The sequence below is a fragment of the Gordionus sp. m RMFG-2023 genome, chromosome 1 (assembly GCF_954871325.1).
Source record: "Gordionus sp. m RMFG-2023 chromosome 1, tfGorSpeb1-WG-v2, whole genome shotgun sequence".
Classification (NCBI taxonomy): Eukaryota; Metazoa; Nematomorpha; class Gordioida; order Chordodea; family Parachordodidae; genus Gordionus; species Gordionus sp. m RMFG-2023.
Genome location: NC_088775.1, coordinates 21560563 through 21581855, shown reverse-complemented (window position 1 = coordinate 21581855; position 21293 = coordinate 21560563). Strand labels below are relative to the sequence as shown.

At 27.0% G+C, this 21293-nt stretch overlaps 1 protein-coding gene across 1 annotated transcript in view; it reads right to left on the bottom strand.

The window, feature by feature from the left end:
- The window catches only part of LOC135931418 (uncharacterized), a 60288-nt gene that overhangs the window by 29635 nt on the left and 9360 nt on the right, over positions 1-21293 (bottom strand). The window contains exon 2 of the mRNA XM_065468500.1: positions 6013-6135. Coding sequence (XP_065324572.1) covers positions 6013-6135 — 123 coding nt within the window. The remainder of the gene's footprint in view (positions 1-6012; positions 6136-21293) is intronic.

Below are 21293 nucleotides of genomic sequence, written 5' to 3'. Positions count from 1 at the left end.
TGTTCGTTATTATAAATAATTTAGTTTTAACAATCTCTACTGACCTTATTTGTCTCAACCTAAAGATACATAGTATTTTTCCTTATTCATATTTGATTTTTAAAAACGGCTAACTCAATATTACATCCAGAAAAATAAACCATTGTAATTTTTTATATACTGAGTAACCAAACTGAACCATTATAAATGTTTGGATCCCTGCTTAAATGTTCAATGAAATGCCATATTGCATTGAATAATTTTTGCTTTGCAATAATTCGAATTTTTTATAAATATAATTTTTAATATTTTTTAAAACAAAAAAATCTTAACCTCATCCCTTTTCATTCATTATATGCCTTAATTTTATACTATTTACATTTTTTAAATTCCCTTTTTAAATCCCTTATTTTGGCCTTTTAATTATGTGGTGCCAGCCGCAAAAAAGAGAAGAAAAAGTTATATTTTATTTTTTATTCATGGGGATTTGGAATATTTTTTAAATATTTAAAAAAAAAAAGATCCCGAATAAAACCACGTTGGGATTCCCCACATGATTCCATATCCCAATACGACATATATATCTTTGATATATATGACACTTTAGGGCTAATGCGCTTAATATCACGTATCACGTATTAACAAATAAAAATCTTCTAAATTATTTATTACACATTTATATGGAATAATTTTAATTCTTTATAAGTTATAACGGCATCAATAGATTTTCGATCTCTATCCCTTATTTTTTTTTAAATGCATCTCTTAATTCAATATTGTAAACATGTATTATATATTTAGGATATTCATTGCCTACATTTTTTTATGTCATTATATTTTTGATAATAAAAATATATAAACTTATATGGTGAATATTTTAATAAAAGTAATCATTTAAAAATTAAGCCTTATCTTTCTCTTAGATAACTTATCCCTATAAATATTCAGTTTGCTCATTCTGTTTGTATAGATATTTGAAAATAATTTGGTCCTGTAACTATTTTATTGCTTTTTATATTTTAATAATAATATAGGTTTAAAGTATACCTAAAACGAATTATTTGTTATTCGATCGAATAAGGAAAATATATTATTCGTCGAATAATTTTTTATCTATTATTCGATCGAATTATTCGAGATTATTCGACTAAAATAATTTATAGTATTAATATATATTGGAAAATAATCATATATAAATCATATATTATTTATAGGAATTATTTGAAATTATTTCAATTTAATAAAATCTCCTAGTGGAATAATGAAAATTGCGCCAAATTTTGAAACTCCATTTTAATTTATCTCATAATAGACCATTACTTTAGAAATTTCTTTTATGATAGAGATGGACGAAGAAGGTAATTTATATAACACATAACATATACAATTATAATAAACTGTTAATCCCATCACATCAAGAATGACGGGCAAACCTGATATTTCTCTTTCATTTGATGATGGAGAAATCATAAATTTGACTTTTTGCCTAAAGTTTTTACCACTTTATTTGTAAAATATTTCTAATGTGAGTTTTTCGTAATTATTTAAGTTGCATAGCTTTTTGACAATTTATTATTTCCCCACATTAAAAAGAATATTACTTTGACTTATATATTATTTTAGTTTATGTTAATAACAACAAAGTAGTGTTTGGGATTGAAGATCATCAATGAATCTCAGTAGGAATTTCTTATTGCCCAAATCAAATAATCTAAAACTTTCATTATTCTACTATGAATCAAAATTCACAAAAATTTATATTATCTTTATAAAATTATATTCTTGATTCTTTTCCCAATATAATTAAATTTTATGAACAGTGTTTGGAATTAAAACCTATAAATCCAAATCATTTTTGTAAAAAATATTTTATAAGTAAATCTATATAAAATTTAATATAAGTACATGTAATAGTATTTTTAAACTTAAAACTTTATTTTTCATTTATATCCAAATTCACTAAAATATATATTATAATTTTGTGATAAATTTTTTATAAGCTATCATCTCATCTACATTTTTGGATAATTTATCAATTGTATGAGCAGTTTGTAAAAAATATTTTATAAGAAAATTCTGATATGATGTTTATAGGATCTGATGATTTTGACATATATATTACTGACTAACTTATTGATTGCCATATTGGGTTGGCTGGCTATGCTATAAATATTATAATAATATTTAATTTATTAAATAGATATTCAACCTATTGGTATAATAGATATTTCTGAATCAGAGAGCATTGGAGAACAAAGCCAATATTCATCATCCACCTCAAATTCTATACAGTCAGGCTCGGGAGGACGAAAAAATGCAGATATTTGGAAACATTATATTTACCAAGCATCAACAGAAACTCCAAGATGTAAGATTTGTCGGGTTGAAATTAAGTGTAAAAAAAAAACTACTTCAGCTTTGATTAATCATTACAAACTATTCCATCAAAAAACTTATAATAATAAATTTATTGCATCATATTTTGATAATGATATAAATAAAAATCATATGCACAACAATAATGATATCAAACACCATTTATTAAAATTTTTGATCAAATCTAATATCCCATTTAAAATTCTTGCAACAAATGAATTTAAAGGTTTTGTTAAAGCATTAAATCCTAGCATTAAAATATGTTCAATTCCTACATTAATGAATATTTTGATAATGAATTCCAAAAAATTAAATTGATAATAAACAAATCTAATACACAAATAAATTTTACAATAGATATTTGGTCAAGTCCAACAAATGTCCCATTCTTGGGATTAACCTGCCATTGCATTGATGATGAATGGGTACTAAAATCTATATTATTAGACATTGTTCCTTTTACAAATTCCCATTCTGGGGAAAACATATATAAGACATTTTATAGAATCATTAACAATTATAGCATAGATATAAAGTCAACGGCTATTACATGCGACAATGCCGCATCAAACACTACCTTTATAAATAACCTTAAAGTTAAAAATCCAAGATCAAAAATTGCGCATATTCGCTGTTTTGAACATGTTTTAAATCTTGTTGTTCAAGAAATAATAAAACAAATTGATGAGCAATTAATAAAATTAAGAGGCATTATAAAAAGCATTCGAAATTCTTATAAGAAAACTAATATGATGAAAGAATTTTGTAATTCACAAATTCCATCTATTACATATTTGAAGTTAAAATTAGATACACCTATCAGATGGAACAGCTCATATTCTTTGATAGAACGAGCAATACAAATGAGAAAAGCTATAGATTATGTCTTTATTAATAGTTATGATATATCTATTATTCAAGAGAAACAACTTAGTGAAGTATTTATTTATATTTAAATCTAATTTTTATTTTTTAATATAGGATGAATGGACCGCCATAGAAAGAATACATTTAAACTTAAAAACATTTTATGATTTTACTGTTGCCATATCAGGAGAAACATATCCTACACTTAATCAGGTCATCCCCTTTTATATATCATTAATTGAGCACCTAAGTCTCTTTGATAATACGCTTATAAACGCAATTAATGCCCAACAAAAAATAGTATCATATTATAATTTAACAGATTTCCAAACAATTATATCTGCAATATTAGATCCAAGACTTAAACTGGAATTTTTTGAGTGACTACCTATATCTTATAATATAAACGTTACAACTATATTTACTAATTTTGAGAAAATATTTGATGAATATAAAATTAAATATGATGTATCAAAAAGTAAACCTTTAATGCAATCAAATATGGATGTCATTTTTAAACAGAATGTTATGCCAATTTCTGAAATTGACACATATTTGAAAGAAGTGAGAATAACGTCAAATAAAAACCCACTAGAATGGTGGAAACTACATGGAGACCGTTTTCCCGTGTTATCTAAGATGGCGAGGGACATATTGTCGATACAGGGATCTTCAACCCCATGTGAGCGACTCTTTTCTGTTGGAGCTCATATGGTTACAAAATACAGAATGTCGTTAAAGGAGGAAACAATCCGAAAAACTTTATGTTTGAAAAATTGGCTGTTGTCAGATTTATCTTCTACATTATAGATATGAATATTATATCCACATTGTATATAAATATATTATATATGTATGCTTCTATTTTGTCTCACTAATAAAATTTGTTTGTCTTTATCCTTAGTTAAATTTTACAAAATAAATTTTATAATAGATCTTTTTTAATTCATGGTAAATAAAATTTTCGAATCGAATCGAATATTCGACGAATCGAATAATCATTTTATTATTCATAAGAATACGAAAAATAAATTATTCGATTCGTATTTTTGTAGGTATAGTTTAAAGTAACATTTTTTCTGGGGATATTGTATTTTTTTGCACAAATGATTAATTAAAATATTGTATAATAAAAATCGTTTGTTGTTTAGAATAAGTTATATATTTTGTGAAAAACGTGCCTAAGAAAAAACGTTGTTTTGTTTGGAAATGGCATTATAAAACGTTTTTGAATTAAATTTAAATTTCTCTGTTATTGATAAATCATTGAAATTTAAAAAGAGAAAGAAAAGAAGAGCTAGGAAGAGTTTAAGTATCTCTGACTTTTTTACATCGATATAAAGAACAATGACAATTGGAAGGAGGATGTTAATTGAGATGGAAGTGAGTCATTCTATATTCATCTATCATATATGAACAAAAAGGGAGTAGATCTATAATCATAAAATAGGAGGGTTTGACTAGTTGGGAATAATAAAGGAAAATAAGTGATTAGTGTGAATATAGATGACATAAAATTTATGGCAATGCCCAAACTATGGTGAGAATATTTTATAAAAATATAAAGGTTGATAAGATAGAGGAGGTATAAGTTGATTGATGGACTACAATACTGAAAAATGCTGATCAGAAATCAATTAAATAAAAATTAAATTTTTCTATATTTGAAGCTTTTTTACTCATCCTTTTCTTATGGCCACCTATCATTTTTATAATTTCAAAAGCAAAATCATTGAATACTATACTTTTTTGGATTTTTTGATTAACATGCTGCGACTACATAAAATTTTATGAAAAACAATATTTTTGTCTAGTCACTAAACAAGGCCATTCTAATATCTTTAGCGGCCAAAGATGAAAATGAATTATATTACAAGGATCTCTAAACAACCTATCCCTAAGAAAAGAATAAAATTGCCCCAAAAAATAATCCACTAAGTAAAATTTAAAATAAAGGGAATAAAAATTGACAGGTAAAAAGAAATTTACCAAAAATCAAAAAAATGAATTTAAAAAACATACACAAAAATATATTTGGTGACCCTTAAATTAGTCATCTGCTATATTTTCATTATTTTACCCAAAGAATTATATTATCAGTAACATAAGTTAAATCATGGTATTATGGTATTTCATTTCATGATTTATTTCTCATTAACCCACTAAAAAATTAAGATAGATGAAAGAACAAAGAAGCGTAATAATTTATAAATCTGTTTTTCATAAAAATCAAACTTTTTTAATTTTGTGATACTGTGGCAATATTTTATTAAAACTTTATAAAAATCAATATAGTTAATTAAAAAATTTTTTAAAAAAGGTTTAAAAATTCACATTTGTGTTATTAAAACTTAGGTTAAACATTAATTTACTTCTTTTTTTTGTTCGACCAGTACATTAATTATATGAATACAGATCACTTTTAATGTATACCTTTTATCATCTAGCTAATTATGTTTCACAAAAAAACAAGCTAAAAATTTTCCGAAAATAAATGATATTTTAATTATAAAAGCGATTCATAACACTTTCAGCTTTACTTTAATCTCAGTATGGCAAATTTAATAAGGTATACATTATCAAAACCATAACTTTATAATTAATGTTGTTAAATCATCTACATGTGTGCATCATTAATATGGCATAGCCTTTTAGCCCCTAAAAAATAAACTGAATTTCTAAATAACTTAAAGATTGTGAAGAATTTCTTAGGAAAAAAAATTTAGGTTTTTTAGAATTGGTCAACGGATAATTTAACGATACTATATTGGGGAAAAATATATTGAATACTTTAGCGGAGACGGTAGAAGACTGAAGCAGCGTTGCCGCCCACGTCCAATTTGAAATCAATAAAGAAGCAATTAAACCGTATGAAACTTTCCTGCCAGCGTCAAATGTTCTGTCAATGTTTCCCTGTGTTAGATTTTGAAATCGAAAGATAAAGATTTTAATTTTTTTTTTACTAAATGAACTGAAGAAATATAACTTTTGATTTCTGTTAAAAATGAGATAATATTGAAAAAATTTACTGGGCGTAATTAGTAGATAAGAGATTAATAAATGCAACTACAACATTTACACTTCTGACGGGCTTATATTTATATTTCTTTAGGTTTGAAAATATTTATTTTGGTTTTATTTCAAATATAAATGTATATAATATTTTAAATCTTTTATAAACCCAAAATGTTTTACATTTTTTAAAAATAATTTGCTGTAAAATTTATGAATCAGCATTAAACTAAATTTGGCATAGACACATAAATTAATATAAGTTGTATATGTAATATCAGAGATCTGTAAAGGTACCATTTGCACGGTACAGCCCTCCCCGAATCTGAAAAAATTTATTGGCCCAGCCTAGCCCAGTTTTAAAAAAAAAATTTTCGGCCCGGCCCGGTTCAACTTATATAATTTCTGGCAAAGCCGGTCCAGATTTTTTCTTTTTAAAATTTCCTCCCGGATTTCTTTAAACAGTGTCAGGATGCGTAAATTTTTTCTACGGCCTTAGTTAAAAAAAAATTAGAATATACTAGATATATTAACTTTGTAAATTATCTTTATCTCCCAATTTGTCTTAAAAGGAGTGAATTTGAATCAACCACTTTTAATTTGACTGATCGATGGTAATTCCCATATATACTTATTTAATATAGATTTATATAAATATCAGTCATTTTATATTGTTCTGTGATACACTATTTTAAAATATATTTTATTTATTTTTAATTTTTTATAGATTAAATGGCGATTTAAGATATTCTGCTTTAAAAAATTCGGCCCGGCCCGGGTATTTTTAAAATATAAAAATATGGCTTGATCTACCCGGGCCGGGCTTAGGACTTGGCTGCAGGTCTTTTGGAATTTACATTGCTTGCAATAAAATATAAATATGCTAATTCAGAATCATCATAAATTATATATAATATTATTAATAATCTATTTGAAAATTCAAATGATTAGATAAGATCAGAATCTAGATCGAGATAAGGTGGGGAAGGCAAACGGCCATAACTTTTTCATCTTATGGGCTTCTAGTTCTAATTTAGTCAAGAGATGTATTTCTATACATACAATCTACCATATGTTTATATAAGCAAGATCCCGTATTCAAAAGTTATCTATTAAATACCTTTAGCCGGGACAGGTCTGGTCTAGATCCAAATGTTTTTGTTATTGAACTAAGGGGAGGGTTTGGCCGAAAAAAATTGATTTTTCAGTCTATTACCTTTCATCTTGAGCATACACAAACTTCATATTTATATAATTTATTTGGACTAATAGGTAAGGCTCCCTATATTTTGTACCTTAAATTCATAGTGTCGCGAGAAGACTTTTGGGTGGGGTATAAAGTATTCGTTGTTCTTTTAAAAACTCATAAATAACGAACTTCATCATTTTTTAAAATGAGATCTGCGAATAAGAACATTGGAATATGAAATAATAGGTAAAATCTGTTTATAAACATTTAAACAAAACGAATTCATTCGTGTTCGTTATTCATTTATAAAAAGCCAATATGTTCGCGATGAACGTCATTTGCGAAAAAAGGAACGCGCAATCTATAATATTATATTTCTAAAATGCATTTAATATATAAATGCCATTTAAACTTAATTTGTTTTTGAAACAATAAAATCCGATATTGGCGCAACCAGACATGTAGTGCTTCTATTGTTCTAGTATGATGCCAATATTTTTTTAAACTATTTACCAAATGGGTTTAAAGAATAAAATGTACTAAATGTGTATTAATTATTGGTGTCCAAAGTCAAAAAAAATTTCAAAAATAATGATTCTGGCATTTATTATGATGCGTCCAAACTCGATTTAGTATATTTCAATAATAAATTAGTTCTTTTATAAAAATAAAATTCAGGGGTTTGGTTGAATTAACCCTAGCATTGCGCCATATTTTCATTTTGTTAATAATTCTTTTTCTTATTTTGGTTTGCAAAATACCTTAAAAAAATTTGTTAGAACTATTATTGATAGAGCAGGAGAAGTTGTAAAATATTAAAGAACTCTGATTTTGTTTATTAGAATATTAAAATTAAAGAAAAGGGCAATGGCAGTATAAGACTGCACAACTCGCAGGTTCTCTTATGGAATCTTAGAACGATTATTAAGTTTGAAATATTTATGCATAAATTTTATAAGTGACTAGAATTTAATATTGGTTATTACTAAAATATTGGCACCTTTGAAAATCACAACAATGAAACTGTAATCTGCTTGTCTGATTTTTAAATACCGATTAGATTTGCAAAAAATAACAAGAATTTTTCCCATGAAATTTTAGAATATATAAAAATTGACAATTATTTACAAAATATACTACATCCATCTTATTTGTAAGTTCTGTTGAGTAATGAGCAAAAACAGATAGCTAAAGATCATCTTGTAGAAATATGGAAAAAAACACTTAATCTTTTATAAAATATTGAGGCCCACCACATCTTATGCCATAATTGATTGTGATATTAATAATTAATAAGCAGCTGATGAATTTGAAAATTTACTTTTAGAAAGGTAACTAAAGAAAATTACCAGAAAAATAAAAAAGAGGAAGATCAAATCTCTATCCCATCCTTAAAGGAAAAGTTAGTATATGTCAGAAGAATATATAAAGATAAAAATATTTTAAAATTCTGGAGAAAAAAACTTTTCCATATAACCAGAATTATATATCATATCTAGAATTTTTCTGCATATACCAGCGATAAAATATATTAATTTACAATATATTATAAAGATAGCTATTAAATCTAGGTCAGCTTAGAATGTGGGTGCCTTTTCTTATTTGAAATACATATTGTCAAATTTTCGTAGAAAATCTTATAAAGGATATTTTGGAACATGACTAATTTTTTTAATTTTTTTTGGCTATAACTTATTTTATCATTAATGAGTCAGTATTTTTACTCTCCAAACCTTGAACCGGAACCTGTTTACCTAAATTTTCTATTTCATAACCTGACTCGAACCCTTTTTTTCTTGAAGGGCTCACAACCCTGTTATAAATTTTATCTCATTTTTCCAAATATCTCTTATTGCAATCAAGTGTTTATTTTTTTCTATGTTAAAGAAGTAATTTCCAATTGTCTAAGTCATTCTTTTGTTTAAACGTTAAATATTATTTTTTTGACAAAATATTTATTTAAATATTATAGCAAATTTATAGATTACAATTTTGAAATAATTGTAAATATATACCAATGATGGATATATTTCATTTTTAAATAGGATAAAGATAAAGGTAAAGAATATATGTTCTAACGAAATGTTAGTCCTTTACTTTCACTATCAATTAACGGTGGTTAGAAGTTTTATAGAAAGAAATTTAAATAATAATAAAATCAATTTATATCACTAAGTTATAAAATATCTCCTACTTATATTAACTCTTGTTTTAATGCAAAGAATTAAATTCTCTTTTTTAGAAATTAATTAAGGAATACACTTAAGGATTTTATGAGTGGAGGGAGGGGAAATGAGCAGTCTTGCATTAGCCTCCGATTAATGATATGATGTATTAAACTATTACAATTTATTATTTTTAAAGTGGTACACATTCAAATATATTATCTGTCTTTCTTTCTTTTCGATAATTGAAACAATAATTATACGTTATCTGTATAATGGATTTCTATTTTATTTTTAAAGAAATAATTTTCTTTTGCTTAGTGTATAAATTGAAATATATAATAATATAAAAAAGGTAAATATTTTTATCAATTTAAATTCAATGTTGACCGATCTTTGAGACATTAAACATATTGCCATTCATAAAAACATTTCATTATCTTATCAGTAATTTAAAAAGTATAATATTCATAAATTACTTTATATTGAAATTTTCACAAAAAATGTATAAGTATTTCTTTTATATTAAGATATTATATCCTCTAGAGCTATTTTAAAAAAATATTAATGATTTTAAGTATAATTCATTTATATATTTACATTACAATTTTCTATGAATTAACAAAAATCATAAGATCAAACGTGTAACTCTAACTTGTAGGCATCCTCTTATTCAAAAAAGACTAGTCTTAGAAAGATTTGAATTTTTACAAGCAACTATCTTATATTATATTAGTCACTTCATGAATTCTCAATATATAACATTATATGAAAAAAAATATTAAACAGGGAGAAGTGGCATGACTGGTCATGCTCTTTTCAGAAAAAAAAGTGATCAAGAATTGGATTTAAACAAGGAACTAACGTTAATATTTTTTGAATAAGATATCCAAAACCTGACCAGATTCATCATTTTTCAAATTCAGATCTCAATCTATATGTATATTAACGAGCTTATCTCAATATAAATTTAATCACAGTCATATATTTATTGATAACTTTTTATGGTCATTTAAAACCTCACTTATTTTTTTTATAAAAATGCTCCTAAAAATTTTGAATTATATAACTTTTACTAATTTTTCTTTCAAATTCTTGTTTATAGTGTTATATTGTATACAATTTTCGGGGAGAGAGTAGTGAGGGGGGGGATATATAGGAGGAAATTTTTAATAGCTTAAATTGATATTTACAAGAATAGGCAAATTTTCGAAGGGCGCTAGCTTGAGCCTAAAGCTAAAGATTGAGAAGATTTTTTAGGATAAATAGTTGAAGGCTGTTTTGAAGTTGGCTAAAGATATGTGATTTAAACAACCACAACCAAAGTGGATTCATCAATAATGAAATAAGATATAACTCCAAGGGAACAGTTTCATCTTAATACATCTTTGATTATGAATAGTAAATCAACTTTAGATGTCTTTTAAATAAAACTTTCACATTGTAATAGTCTGCCGGTTATTTGACCATATTTGACCATAAATAAAAAAAAAACAATAATTAGATTCAAGCCTATAACAATGAAAAAAATAAACTTTGCAGTAAGCTAATTTGTTAAATGATATCTTTTTAATTATAAACACGGCAAAGGTAAATTTTTTAAAAGTCGATCTTTCACGAAATATACACCAATTTAAAAAAATATATATTCAATTCTTTGGAATCTGCGCAATTTTTAAGCCCAAATTAAATGTAAACCAGGAGTGGTGACCTTGGTTATATTAATTTGAAAAAATAAATATTATGTTAATTGCAAAAATTCTTAATTGCTTCCCAACAGGTGCATAATGGGGTGAGGGAGGGGTCCCCCCATCACATATTTGTTTGTTCACGTAAATATCATTTTAAACTAATAAAGATTTCATCCCTAAACCTACCCCACTCCTCTCTCCCCCAAAAATATGTTAGCGCCAATATGTTTCCGGCAATGTGTTATTTTTCCAACTTTAATCATTTTATGAGCCGTTTTTTAAATTTTAAAAATCTGATTTTATCGGTAATATATTCTATCATGTTTGGAATACCTATCTTATGAATTGTAAACAATTTTCAAACCTTTGAGTCATTTATAATTTATATAAAAAAAATATGGAAAATTTAAAAGTTATATAAATTTTAAAAGTTTATGGAAAAATTGTCTGAAATTCATAGGGTAGGTATTCCAAACAAGACGGCATATATTTTCGGTAAAATCAGATTTAAAAATTTTTAAAATCAAGCTCAAAAATAATTTAAATTTGCAAAAATAACACATAGGAAAAAACATATTGACGCTAACATATACACGGTCATAATTCAGAATTTATAGAAAAAATTTGAGTATAAAACCCAAAATTATTTTTTATAAAAATCTCACCTAAAAGTCTTTAATAAAATCTATGGAGATAAAGTGCGCCTAATAGTGCCCCCCCCCCTTAGCAAATTCCTGGATATGCCTATGCTTCACAACATTATTTTTCCTTAAATTCGAATGGGTTTATTTTTCTAATAAAAGAATCATTTATATAATATGTATTTGATAAATGAAAAAGAATAATAGAAAAGAGAATTTAAAAAAGGAATAGATTAAAGAAGTTAAATCCAATTAAAAAACTGAATTAACCTATCTGGCATAGGGAGCAAATTCTTTTTCCCCAGATTATTTTCTATTTAAGCAGCCCATCCTTGCTGATTTGCAGAACTTTACCTAGGCGCCCTTCGGAATCTTTTAGTTTATATTCCTAATTTTTGAGAGTTTCAATTTTTAATTAATGTTTATCCTTTTTTCCATATTTTTTATTAATAGAAAATTTATTCTGGCTTTAATAATATATAATTAAAAATTTATAGCTTATTAATATTCCTCTTTTAATGTATTTTTTATTTTAATCTCTCATTTTGTTACCTTTTTTTAATAATTAATATATATATGGAGATGTTAAATATCAATAAAATTTTAAATATTTGTTTTATAGTAAATACAAAACGATGAGATGAGAATAAAATTAATCATAATTACTTACTTAAATTTAAAAAAATATGATAGAATTTCGAAAATTTTTTTTTATAACCTAATTATATAAAGAATCATGTTCATGGCAATCATTTGTAATTTATGATGCAAGAAATAATTGCTATAATTAAATATTTAAGGCTTCTAAAGTTTTTTTTAGTATTCCGTTTATTTAGTAAAATTATCTATTCTATTTTGTTCTACTATTCTATTCTATTCTATACATTTGTTTTATTCATGAAAAATATTACAAATATTTTTGAAAATGCTCGGAATTAGTAAATATAAATTAGTTTTATTTTTTCACCGAATAAATAAAATATTCATTTTTACCTCCAAAATAAATATGAAATTAAGAATGAGTAAATATTTCTATAATGTAAAATTGATTTAAAACCAAAAAATTTTGAACTGATATTTCGCTAAAATTACAGATAAAAAAAATCATTCAATTTACTTATTTTTATTTTAGGCTGTGTCCTAAATTTAAAAAAAAAAATTTACTCAAAAGTTTTGCGAAATGCACAACTTTCGTGAGTTTTGAGAGATACGAAACATGTCCTGAATCATATATTTATTTTCAATTTAAAATATATAAAAAGTTTGATGTGAATGATTTACTAATTCTATATTTTATATTATTTGAAGATAATCATGAGTGCCAAATTTAAACACTTATATAAATCCTCAGAAACTAATATTACTCATACTATACAAATAGTTAAGGCTGACTGCTTATTACAAAATATTATTATTATATTGAGGGCAATCATTGTACACAAATTAATTATGAAGAATACCCTTATTCCAAAATTTTTTATATACAATTATTTTTTAATTACTATTACCTTATATTTCTTATGAATGTTTAAATTTGTCAAAGTTATAGCATTTATTTAAAAATATTAATAAAAAGTGTTTTTTGATTATATTGTATAAGTGAGAGATTTGTATTTGGAAGAAGACTCAAAAATGACTTAAATCACATTTTATAAAAATTCATTAAACATAATAATTTTTAATAAAAATATACAAAATTATAAATATGAAGATAATATTTTTTTTCTCTTTAGCTTTCACCTTTTCTGGTGGTAAGCTCCTTCAACATCTCTCCACTTTATGTTATTCATACAATCTCTTTAATCTAATTTATACTTCTTTATATTGGCTCTAACTTTATGACCCCATTGAAGTTTTGGCCTTCCTCTTTTACGTTTGCCCATCACTTCCAAACTCTCAACCTTATTTCCTATGTGGTTCATAGGCCTTCTCATTGTGTGCCCATACCACCTAAGTCTGTTTACCATTAACTTAGTCTTAATGGGCACAACCTTTAAACTACTTAGTATTCTTGTACTGCGCACTTTATCCTTTCTTGTTACCCCAGCAATCATTCTCAGCATTCTCATCTCCATAGTTTGTAGACTTCTCTTGTCTGATTCCTTGGTTGGCCATGTTTCCGAACTATATAGAATAGTTGGTTGTACTATGGAACTGTAAATTTTTCCCTTCAATATTTGTGGGATTCTTTTGTCAAAGACTCCAGATAAAGATCTCCACTTTAACCACCCTTGATTAATTTTAGTATCTCTTCCTTCTATTGTGCCTTTGTTTGTATAGTGGGCCCAAATATTTGAAGCTTTCAATTGCCAATATCTGCCATTCATTTATATCAATGCTCTCTGTTTCATCTCCTCCTATCACCATATAGTCCGTCTTTTTTCTATTTACCTTTATTCCGTGCTTCTCTAGGATATTTATCCAGCTCACTCTTTCTTTCATTTCATCCTTAAATTCGGCAATTATCACAATATCATCTGCAAATATCATATTCCACGGGACTGTTTGAGGTATAGACTGTGCTAATACATCTATTACTGTAATGAAGAGAAGTGGGCTGAGAACCGACCCTTGATGAACTCCTTCGGCTATTGTGAAGCCTGCTGAAGTACCTGTTGTACGGACCATTGTTGTAAGGCCCATATACATATCCTGTATTATTCTTATATATTTTTCGGGAACCTTTTTGTGGCGTAGCGCCCACTAGATAAGTTTTCTTGGGATTCTATCGAAGGCCTTTTCTAGATCGAGAAAGACCATGTATAGCTTTTTTTTCTTTTCCCTGTTTTTCACTCATTTGCCTAATTGCGTGGATAGCATTAATTGATAATCTTCCAGGCATAAAGCCAAACTGAGTCTCTCCTATTTCGATTATGTCTCCTAATTTTTTTTCTATTATTTTTTCGTATAGTTTTAGACAGTGTGACATTAGTTTTATGCCCCTGTAATTTTGACTATTGTGCGGATCCCCTTTATTTTGAAGATAGGAACTAGATAGCTCTGCCTCCATTTTTGAAAGATCTGTTCATTTCTCAGTATAGATATGTGAGGAGATGTATTCCATCATCTCCTAGTACTTTAAGGCTTTCTATTCTGGACCCCTAGCTTTGTTGTTTTTCATATGCTTGAGATATGTGATTATTTCTTGTTCTGTTATTGGTTGTACAAGGTTTTGACATGGGAAGTGTTCATCTAGATGTAGTATGTGGGGATCAAAGTTGAGAAGCTCCTGAAAATATTCTTTCCATCTATTCATTATTTCTTTTTCCTTTATTATCAATTTCCCATCTTTATTTTTGATTACTTTCAGAGCTCCGTTTATATCCCTAGAATTCTTTTTTCGCTGTTTGGCTAATCTGTATATTTTATTTTGCCCTTCTTTTGTATGTAGTTCTTCATATATGTCATCGTATGCCATAGATTTGGCCCTAGCCACCGCCTTTGTAGCTATTCTCTTAGGTTTTTTGTACCTTGTTTTGTCATCTGGGTTTTTGAATTTGTACCATATTTTATAAAGGGCTTTTTTCTCCTGTATTGTGGTTTGTACCTCTTCGTTCTACTACCATAGTTCTTTGTATGATTTTTTACCTCCCTTTGTCAAGCCTAGTGTCGTTTTGGCAGTGTCTATTAATTTGGAGAAAGGTCTGTCCACATTTTTTCACTGACTTGTGAGGAGACTTGTGAGGAATCTATTGTTTCAATGTTTGCATTGATTGCAAAGGCATCAGTCATTGTTTTTAATTTACCCCATTTGATGCATGGTTCCAGCTTTATCTTATTTTAAGTGGATTTATTTGAGATGTGTAAATCCATGACTAGTAGCTTGTATTGAGCGGCGATATCTTCTCCTGGGGTGACTTTGCGGTCTACTACATCTTTTAATCTTCTGCGAGAGATTAGCATGCAATCTATCTTTGTTTTCCTTGTACCACTTTATATGTTATTAAATGACTGTCTATTTTCCTATAGTAGGTGTTTATTAAGGCAAGGTCGAATGCTTGCGCAAATTTTAGTACATACTCTCCTTCATCATTTCTTTCTCCGTATCCAAAACCACCATGATGCCTTTTGTAGCTATCTCTTGCTTTTCCCACATGCGCATTTAAGTGACCACCTATTATGACTAGGTCATCCTTAGGTTCCATTACAGCTTAATCAAGGATAGCTCTAAAGTCATATCTCTCTTCTTCCTTGCAACCCGTTTGAGGAGCATATACTGAAAGGATGCATAGTATTGATTGACCAATGCAGAGTTTTATCTTCATTAGTCTATCAGAGACCTTGTTGACTTCTACTACTGAGGAGGTTAGATCTTGACTGAGAATGATGCCGACACTATTCTTATTGCTAACAATTCCATTATAATACAATTTATACCCATCTCCAATCATCAAAGTCTTTTGTCCTTTCCATTTCGTCTTTTGTATGCACGCTATATCAACTTTTCTCTTGTTCAACATTGATGCCAATTCTCACGTCTTACCTTTAAGTGAACCAATATTCAAACTTGCTAATCTTGTCTTTTTTGCTTTGACCTTTATTTTACTTTTCACAGGATGGAGGTCTACACCCTGCGCGTCGCTTGGAGGGAACGCCTTAGCTTTCATATTCATATTTTTATTTGTTTCCTTCATTTTTTTTATTGGACAAGTATCCTTAGCACCCTGTCCAGGCCTGTCGGCGAGCGGGGTGTCATCTCTAAGCTCAGAAATTCATCTTACCATATGTCTTTACACATCAGTCATCGAAGAAAAACCTGAAAATTTTTATGCTCCTTACCAGGATTGAACCTGCGTCCTCTTCGTCATTCTGGTTCCAAGCATACATCATTACCCATTAGGCCACCCCGGCGATAAATATGAAGATAATATACAAGATTATAAATAGGAAAATTATAGATTACTATATAGTTCTAATTTCATGTTATAATACATGTAGAGATATTTGTACATTAATAGCATCCGTAGATTGTTTCAAATTGAAACTTGCTTCAGTATGCTTATATATATCCTCCACATTTTCTTTTAGCCAGTAAAAATTTTCAACAAATTTAAGGTGCTTGCTATTCATCATAGCAGCACCTGAACCTAAAATAAAAAATAATATTTATATAATCTCTTCCCATTTGACTATACTTGCAGCTGTATCTCTATATTTAAGGTCACTATTACATCACAAATGTCTATAAGGTCTTAATTTTCCATCAATTGAAATTTGTTCGCCATTTTTATTCACGCAATTTGCAAAAGTTTAATCATAAAAAGATTGTCTTACGAATCGTAAAATTTTTAAGAATCACGTAATTTGAAAATCAAAAAAATCATTTAGTCCAACATTTTAATTTTCCATTAAAAATGGCTTATGCAATTTTTGATATTTAGGACACAGACTTAAATGTATTTCCACTCCCACTCCTCAAAAACGGCAACTTTAATTTTTTCAATTATATTTAATACTTTTTAAAAAATTAAAATGACAATCATTATATTTTATTAATAACTTTTTGAAAAAAATAATTAAGGTATAAAAATGTAATCCAGAACATTTTACAAAAAGCGACCATATAGTCAAGATTAAGATTAACCAGGATCAGTTTAGATATATGCATAACCCAAAGAAGAAAAAGGAGTCAGCTGCATCCAAGTCGAGTTTGAACCAAATCTAGTTAAATTGGGCTGAACCCATGATCAGAATCAGTTTGATAGATGCATAATTCAAAGAAGAAATAGGAGTCGGCTGCATCCTAGTCGAGTTTGTAAACCAAATCTATCTAGAGCAGGACCCGTTTATAAATTTAATATGAACGCCAATCTGAATTGATTTAAAATTTTAAAATTTTTCCTCTCCAAATCTGTCATGGTGTGTGTCCTAGTTTTTGTTCAATTTATTACACATTTTCGTTTATTGTAAAAAGTTATATTTTTTTATTTAAACGCCAATCAACAATAATGCTTATTGTTGATGGTAGAATTTAAAAACAAAGCATAATCATAAATAATAAATAAGGATTATATTTTTGGGAACTTATATTTTTTTTTGTGATTTATCATTCTTCGATTTATCATTCGTCGTTTTTATCATTCTTCGATTTTGGTTAATTCTAGTTTTTTAGATGCAACAAATTCTTAATAATCTATTTTTTTTAAAAAACAAATTCTCAATTTCAATGTATAAAGATTTCTTATTTTTTTCGGTAGTGTAATACAAAATTAATAAAAAAACTGTCAAAAAGCTTCAAGTGTCATTATTGTAAGAAATTTATTTAAGTGTTAGAGTAAGAAGTATAAATTAATTATATCTGAGTGTAAGTTATAGAACATAGAAAGTGTGAGTAAACTCTCATTTCATAATTGACTATAGATTTTGTTTGAACTTAATGAGGACTTCGAAATATTGTATTCCTTTAAAAAAAAAATTTGAATTTTGAAGGATGGCGTTGATGAACCATCTTGTTGAAACATTTTTATCATTTTCGGTAAATAATTGATACTTGATATTGAATTAGCTGTATAGATTTTACTTGTCATAGGCTGTTTTTTGTTTAACTTAATCGAAATACGCCCTAATTGATGGTGATAATTGGACAAGTACATTTAGGTTTTATTAAGACAAGATATATTATTTTATCCTTCTTTCTTTTCATTAAACAGTTTTGTTAAAGTATTACGATTCTGTAACAAATGATACATTTTTTAAATTTCAGTATCGGCGAAACTTTTGACATATATATGTATTGTTATATTGTTATCAAGGCATTTTCTATATTTTTATCTTAAAATTTATTTTATATAAAAAAAACAATTGTTTATTTATTTTGTTGAATAAATGATTTAAACAGAATTGTTATTATTAGATTTAATTATAAAAAATATATATTAGGAATATTTCCAAGCATTTTTCTTTCATAAAGATATCCACCCTTATTTCAAGCATGAATAGGGTTGGATCTAAAACCCAGAGAATAATATAATACATATGATAGTTCAAGAATTTGTATTTCCAATTTCTCAAATTGAAACTAATGAAATAAATACTCCTTTTTTTAAAGATGGCATTGGAAGTATAAAAAAATATTTCCAAATATGTTCCCAAATAATATTGGTAAACGGCTCGATTTGACCCGGTTCTTAAAGATTACTCAATATATTATGCAGAAAAATTTTGCTAGCTATATAAAAAAATCGGCTAAAATCGAGTCGTTTAACTACACTATATTCCCAAACAAATATTAGATCTAATATTTATATTAATTTATGAATATTAAACACTTATTTATAAAAAATACCGCTAACTATTCAAGAGCACCGATACCTTTTGTGCTTATGAAGCCGTGGGTGGGAGGGAGGGGGCGAGATAATAGGGGGCAAACCCCCCTCCTTTCATGCCAAAAAATTTAAATGCCGGTTAAAATATTACTGATCCCTATTTTTATCGCATATATATTCTCCAATTTACGTTTATTTATCACAATCACAGCAGAAATAAATAGGCAACAATTTATACCATGACTTAATATCGATCAAATTTTCTTAATGTTTCAACCATTTTAAAATTTTCCACCAAATCATTTGAACCTTTTCATTGTAAAGCAAGTAAAATATTTCAAAAAAAATTAACATCGAATAAATTGAAATGAGAACCCCTGAAAGCATTATATTGGAACTTAAGGAAATTAGAGAATGTAAATGACGAATTTCGTAAATTATATGTCATTGTTGAGTCAAAAGAAGAGTTCCACGAATTTAATATTTGTCTATTTCGACTCAAAATATATCTCTTTATCTCCATCTTGGATGCTTTTATAACTCAGAATGAAAGGTTGTTGTTTAACCAAGCAACAATTACAATTCTGTAAAGATTATTGCCATTCAATCCTTTCGAACTTATTTTAAATCTTGATATAGAAAATAGTTGACGGATTTTTATTGTGGGGATGTTAAAGTATTTCATAACGCAATACTAGCTGAATTCAAGCTTTTTCAAGCTATAGATGCTCCGCATAATTTCAAACACATTTTAGACTATTTTCCTAATATATAAATTTTTTTATGTATTTTGGAAAATACCCATAAGTATATTTTTACCAATAAAAGAACATTTTCTTCGTTAACAAGAATATAAATGTACTTGAGAAGTGAGAAATTACATCTGAAAATAGATTGAATGGTAGCCCTTCTTAATATACATATGAAGTTGACACCAAATACTAATGAAATCATTAAAGAAGTAGCTCAATTCCAAAAAATATTGAATTATACATTAAAAATTTGTAATATGCTTCTTAATATTTAATTTTATCAAAAATGTAATTTATATTTATGTATAGGAAATTGTCAATATTTTATAGCCACTAGTCCTAATAAATTTCTGAAATTTAGAATTCCATCGTACACGCCTGCTTCAGTGTTTGAAAATTATGTTCTGCCATTATTAAAGGATGTTTCCTTGATTAAAACTCTGAAAATAAATTAATTGTTAAAATAAAATATATTATATTGAGTATAATCTATTTATATAAGTTAATAATTATACCAATGCAAAAATATTTTGCATCGGATTTAACTTGATTTATTTATTATATCAAACCTCATATTTTTTTAAAAGTATTTTATCAGTATCGACATGGTATCTATTTTGGATTATTTATAATACATTTCGAAACTATGGTTAGCAATTCAATTATTTATCATGTATATATTTTATTTGAAATTCCTTTGATAAACATTTCCTCACTCATTGGGGGAGGAGGTTATTTGGTTATATTTAAAGAAATAGTTACATTTATAGCAAAGTTTGAAAAATTTTGAGTAGAACGGGAAATATATATAGTGGGAGAAATACAACATTTATTCCCAATGCAAAAATAAAACTATGACCAATAGTTAATATTATCCAGGAAATTTGACTCCATTTTTAAGATCCCCCTCTCCCAAATACGAAATGACATCAGTCAAATTTCATTACTTATTTTGCCTGCATGTTTATTACGCTAAACACAAATGTTACAAAAGAGATCTTAGGCTAATTTTATGTTTCAATTTAAAATTCAAAGAGGTGAAGGGATTAGTAATTTGGATCATTTGATTGTTTACATTTTTATTTAGATTTTTTGAACCAGATAAGAAACTTTACTTTCACTACCTCCCAATCCCATCATCCCCTTAAAACAAACAAGAGCAAACTATTGACCTATTTGAAAATATTTTATGCCCATAGATATAGCACCTTGTACATATTTAGAGACGAGGCTTTCGGTTTCTCAATTAATTAAAAGCCTTGGTAAAAAATAACTGTAGACACTGGAGATCCAAATGAAGAATTTTATCTTATCAGAGATATCGATCTAACTTACTAAGTGTTTACTCTTCTCTTG